The following is a 5,657-nucleotide window of genomic DNA, read 5'->3' as shown; positions in this document are numbered from 1 at the left end:
TGCTAAATGTACAAGCACTCTGTGGGTTTGTTCAATTGCTTTTCTTGTTTCTTACAATGACTTTAATGATAAAGGAACAGTAGCTTAATGAGCATTCTAGGTTCAGAGACTTATGGTGTGTTTTGTTCATAAGGGTTTCATTAAATGAATCTCTTGTAGACTGTATATCCAGCATTTATAAATCTTATGGAAAACATTTAAGTTTGATATGCTTGTACCTGGTTTAATGTGATATCAGTTGTTGTTAGTCTGCTCTTCTCTGTGTGGAATAGCTTCCCGTAGCAGCGCCTTCTCTTTGCTGTCTGTTAATTCCAGTATGTGCCCAATATTTTGTTTCACATTCGCATGCTTGCTGTATAAGACCTACAATGGTTGCTTAAGCAAATAACATCAATCGAATAAATTACAGTATGCCTGTTATAGCTATGCCTGTTATAGCCCTCTTGCAGTGAATGTTATTACAGGAAACAGTAACAATATATTTATGTGACAGTGGTTCTTTAAACAAAACAGTTTTGCTTCTTTTCAGAGGAAATGTATCTGTCTTTTCTTATTCCAGGAGAGAGAGTTTTTTTTTTGGTCCTTTGCTCTCTGTTTTACATCTGGGTAGCGTAACTGCTCCCACTTTCAGTTAAACTGCTTACCAGAATTTATCCTAACTGTGTAACAGTTTCTTGTACTAAAGACTAATTTATGGTTAACTAATTTCTAAACTTAAAAACAAGATACAGTTTTCAATTACCATGGTCTCTAAATGACCTTCTGGGAAAAATCAAACAAATAGTAAAGAGAATTTAAAATGAATGACAAATTCTGTTAACCTGGTTCCCTCCATGAGACAGTCAACCACCTTCTCTCTCCTCGAAGCTGGATGCTTTTGCATCAGGCCCCCGGGGTGGCAAAAAGTCATGGCTCCGTTCCATGAGGTCGTCGACAGAATAGCCTGCCTTCTGTATCTGCGTCGCGTTCAGCCACGAACTGTCCTCTATCGGACGGTTCTTCCACTTGACCAAATACCGCAGATATTCCGTCCTGCATGTGCGCTTAGCTACCTGTGTGTCCAGAATCCCTTCGATCTCAAGGGGTGGTGCCATTGGCATCTGTCTCATCCATGAATGTTCCTCACAACTGGTGTCCCGCGGTGGCTCTGCTGCTGCATTGTCTCCCGAACCTGCGACATAGGGAAACAGATCTGCCACATTAAAAATGAGAGAAATACCAATCCTGGGTGGCAACTGTAACTCATAGGCGTTCGCAAAAAATTTTCGAATGATTTTACAGGGACCAATCTTCTTAAACTTTAGTTTGTTGTACCCCCGTTTTGGAAAATGCTCCTTACGTAAATACGCAAGGACTTCGTCCCCAACGTTGAACTGAACTTCCCGGCGCTTGGTATCTGCCCGCTGCTTATATTTGTGACTGCTGTCTTGTAATTTCAGCTTGACCTGCTCATGTAGATTACTCATTGCTTGAGCGAAATCTTCACCATCAGCACTTTGTTTTTCAAGCTTTCCCAAATCCCGTAACTTTGGATGCATGCCGTACAAAATCTGGAACGGACTGTAACCAGTGCTGCGGTTAGGTGAGTCGTTGTATGCGAATTCCGCCTGAGCTAGTACACGGTCCCACGTCCGGGAATTCTCACCTGTTAAGCTCCGAAGTAAGTTCCCCAAACTCCGGTTCACAACCTCCGTTTGGCCGTCGGTCTGCGGGTGATAAGCGGAACTGAACTGTAACTGAGTGTTCAACTTTTTCCACAGGGTTCGCCAAAAATGACCGGTGAATTTCACATCCCTGTCGGAGATGATGGGCCTTGGAAGTCCATGTAGTCGAACAATCTCATTGAAAAACAGATGTTCTACATAAGTAGCATCGCTGGTCTTCCTGCAAGGTACAAAGTGCGCCATTTTTGAAAATCGATCTACCACAACCATTACTGAATTGAAACCCCGCTGTGTCTTAGGCAAACCCAAAACAAAATCTAAACTGACGGAGTCCCATGGTCGGTTCGGAATGGGTAATGGTAAGTACAAACCTGTATTCTGACTGTGGCCCTTTGCCAGTTGGCAAATCTTGCACCTACTCACGTACCTCTGTACATCCTGCTGTAATTTTGGCCAGAAATAAAAATGGCGTACCTGTGCTACCGTCTTATCTACACCGAAGTGTCCAGCCAAACCCCCGCTATGTTTCTCCTGAATTATGTTTTCTCGCATAGAGTAGTGGGGAATACACAGCTGCCCGCCTTTAAACAGCAATCCCTCCTGTAAATTATAATCCAACCACAGACTGTTGTTCCTTAACAGAGGGTTTTGACAAGCCTCATAGGCTTCTTTAAAATCAACATCTGTTTGATACAGCTCTTTCAGGTGTTCAAAGCCCAAAACCTGCATCGTACCTTCCTGTAAGAGTAGAACCCTTCTACTCAGCGCATCGGCCACCTTGTTCGCTTGCCCACTGATATGTTTCAGTACAAACGTAAAATTCTGTAAATATTCCACCCATGCTGCATGCTTGTGGTTCAATTTATGTTGCTGCATAATGTACTGTAACACAGAGTTATCTATAAACAGAACAAACTCATTACCCAACAGATAGTGCCTCCAATGTTTTAACGCCTGGACAATTGCATAGAATTCCTTGTCATAGGTTGAGTATTTCTGTCTACTCTCGTTCAACTTTTCACTGAAATATGCGACTGGTCTATCCTCCTGACTCAGTACTGCCCCTATGGCTGTATTACTGGCATCACAACGAACCTGAAAGGGTTTGTTGAAGTCAGGCAGTCTCAATATCGGCCTTTCAGTAATCTTCCTCTTCAAAATCTGGAAACCTCTTTCCGCTGCCTCAGTCCAGTGAAATGGCTGATTTGTCTTCTTGATCGTATCCAGCATAGGTGCGCAGATCTCACTGAAATTCCTGATGAATTTCCTGTAGAAGCTCGCTAATCCGTGAAAATTGTGGACTTCAAATAAACTTCCCGGTGAAGGCCAGCTAATTATAGCTGCCACCTTTCCTGGGTCCATTTTTAACTCATTTTCTGCAATTACAAAGCCCATATATACTAACTCCCGCTGAAAAAAGGTACACTTTTTCAGATTGATCAGCAGTTTATTCTACTGCAACTTCCTCAACACATTACGAACATGCCTGAAATGTTCTTCCTTATTTTTACTAAAAATCAAGATGTCGTCCAAGTAAACTATCACAGATTTCCCAATAAACTCCTTCAGTACATCATTCATCAAGCGCATGAACGTACTGGGAGCATTTCTCAACCCAAATGGCATCACCAGCCACTCATATAAGCCTTCGTTCGTCTTGAAAGCTATCTTCCACTCATCTCCTTCTCGAATTCGTATCTGGTGATATCCACTCTTCAAGTCAATTTTCGAGAAATAAGCTGCCCCGCTCAGACAATCCATCATATCGTCCATTCTTGGTAAGGGAAACCTGTACCTAACCGTAATTTTGTTTATGGCTCTGGAATCTGTGCACATTCGCCATTCGCCTCCCTTCTTTGGAGCCAGCACGGTTGGTACTGCACAGGGGCTCATGCTCTCTCGAATCAACCCTTTGTCTAACAACTCCTAGACCTGCTTCCTGATTTCCTCATGGTCCTTAGGACTCATTCGATAAGCTGCTTTGTTTGGCAGACTTGCCCCTGGTATAAAGTCAATGCAGTGACTAATACCTCTCCTGGGTCGGAGTTCATCTGGAAGGTCATCCACCATGATGTCCCCAAATTCCTCCAGCAACTTCTGGATTTCCTCGGGCAAATCTGAAATCTGTGTATGCAATATCACCGCTTTTGGTCTTCGTATGATAGCAAAATTTACTTCACTGTCCTCAATCTGTTTTATAAATTCGTTTCCGCCCATCAGCAATGCCTTCACTCCACTGGCTTCTGCTGTATTTTCCTCTTTGATGGGTACAAGCGTGTGCTTGATCCCATCTTTGACAAACTTATAACAATTGGTTTTTCCATCATGAACTGCACTCCTGTCAAACTGCCAGGGTCGTCCTAGCAAAATATGACAGACATCCATCGGCATAACATCGCAGATGATTTTGTCTTTGTACCTGCCTATCTGAAACTCCACCTCACACTGTTCATCTACCAACAGTTGGTGTCCCTTCTGCAGCCATGACACCTTATATGGAGTGGGGCGTTTCAGCTTTTTCAAACCCAGTTTTTCGACCATCTCTACTGCTACCAAGTTGTCGGTACTTCCACTATCAATGATCAGCTTACAACACTTACCCTGTGTCTTGCAAACAGTCCGGAACAGAGCTTTTCGCTGATCAGGCTCTGCAACTTCTTTTGCTGGTTTTAACAGCACCTTATTCAATACCAAAGCTTCGCCTGTCTCTGGGGCGTTTTCCACTTCTTGAGGTGCTGCTTCAGCATCCTCTGGATGAGCAACATAAGCTCCTCTTCCACCTACAGGTTCACCCTCAGGACAGTCATATGATTTGTGTCCTAACTTATGGCAACGATAGCACTGGACAGTTCCCCTGCCCCGACCACTTCCTCGCCCTTGCTGAGCTGGTCGTCCTCCTCTAGTGCTATTGTCCCTCTCTGCTGTGCCAGCAGACTTAGAACTGCTGCCTTCTTCACTGGAACCTGCACTTCTACCTCTACCAAAAACCTTACCTTTTCCCCTGCCAGTTCCACCTCCTCTCCTGGCGTTTTGCTTCCGGTTAATTTTCTCCTCTGCCTTCAGTGCAAACTGGTAGGCTTCATCCAACGTTCGGGGTGAAAGGATACCGATTTCATCCAGTATTTCCCCCCTCAAACCATTCACAAATCTGGCTGTTTTTTCTGGGGTATCTTCCACATACCCTGCCCGCAAATTCAACTTATAAAATTCCTCTGTAAACTCCTTAACAGTCATTCCTCTTTGTTTCAAATTCTGTACCTGTCTGTACAACATAATCTGATAATCTTTTGGCAGAAATTTTTCCTTTAGTTTGGCCTCCATTCGGGCCCACTTATTTATAGGCTGTTTGTGTTGCCTCTTTCTTTCCGCTTGAATGTTGTCCCACCACAAGGACACATGTCCTTTCAGCTTTGTGGTGGCGAACTTCACCTGCTTGTACTCACTGGTTTCCTCAAACTCAAAATATTTTTTCACTTCGCTTAACCAATCCAATAACACATCTGCAGACAAACTTCCGTCATAAGTGGATAGCTCATGCTTCGGCTTATGACTAGACAACAAAATTGACTTTAATAACCGGAGTTCCGGTGTCACCCCTTCAACCTCATCTTCTGGTTCTGCCACATCCTCATCACTATCATCTGCTGGGTTCCTTCTTCCCCCAGCTTCTACCACTGCTAATCTTTCTCGCAAAACGCGAATCTCCTCACGGAGTCCCTCTTCTGCTACTCTCCGGATCGCTCTTCCTCTTCCTCTTCCTCCTCTACCACCCTCCATTCTTCCTATTTGTCAACCTGCTCTGATACCACTTTTGATGGCCCAGCCCTTTTCCACCTGGCGACACTGTGTCCACCGTACGAATGTAAATGCGAATTAACGTTGGTTTGTACAGATTCGGGATATTTCGGATGGTTTAACTTGTGGTACAGGTTAACAACGCACATCTGCCGGTTTCAGGCCTTGACTTACTCCCGCCTTTTGTCACCAACCCTA

General features: G+C 44.0%; 1 protein-coding gene across 1 annotated transcript; it reads right to left on the bottom strand.

Moving 5' to 3' along the window:
- Positions 1–842: 842 nt before the first annotated feature.
- Positions 843–5,441, bottom strand: LOC149184960 (uncharacterized). Its single transcript, XM_089415492.1, has 4 exons — positions 4,044–5,441; positions 3,597–3,854; positions 1,791–3,074; positions 843–1,706 (listed from the first exon to the last, which is right to left on the bottom strand). Exons 1-4 carry the CDS (start codon positions 5,439–5,441, stop codon positions 843–845), a joined length of 3,804 nt encoding a protein of 1,267 aa, XP_089271618.1.
- Between the last annotated feature and the right edge of the window lie 216 nt (positions 5,442–5,657).

Source organism: Pinus tabuliformis, chromosome 3_2, assembly GCF_031772625.1.
Source record: "Pinus tabuliformis cultivar Carrire ecotype Pingquan chromosome 3_2, CPIR1, whole genome shotgun sequence".
NCBI lineage: Eukaryota > Viridiplantae > Streptophyta > Pinopsida > Pinales > Pinaceae > Pinus > Pinus tabuliformis.
This window is presented reverse-complemented; position numbering and strand designations above follow the sequence as displayed.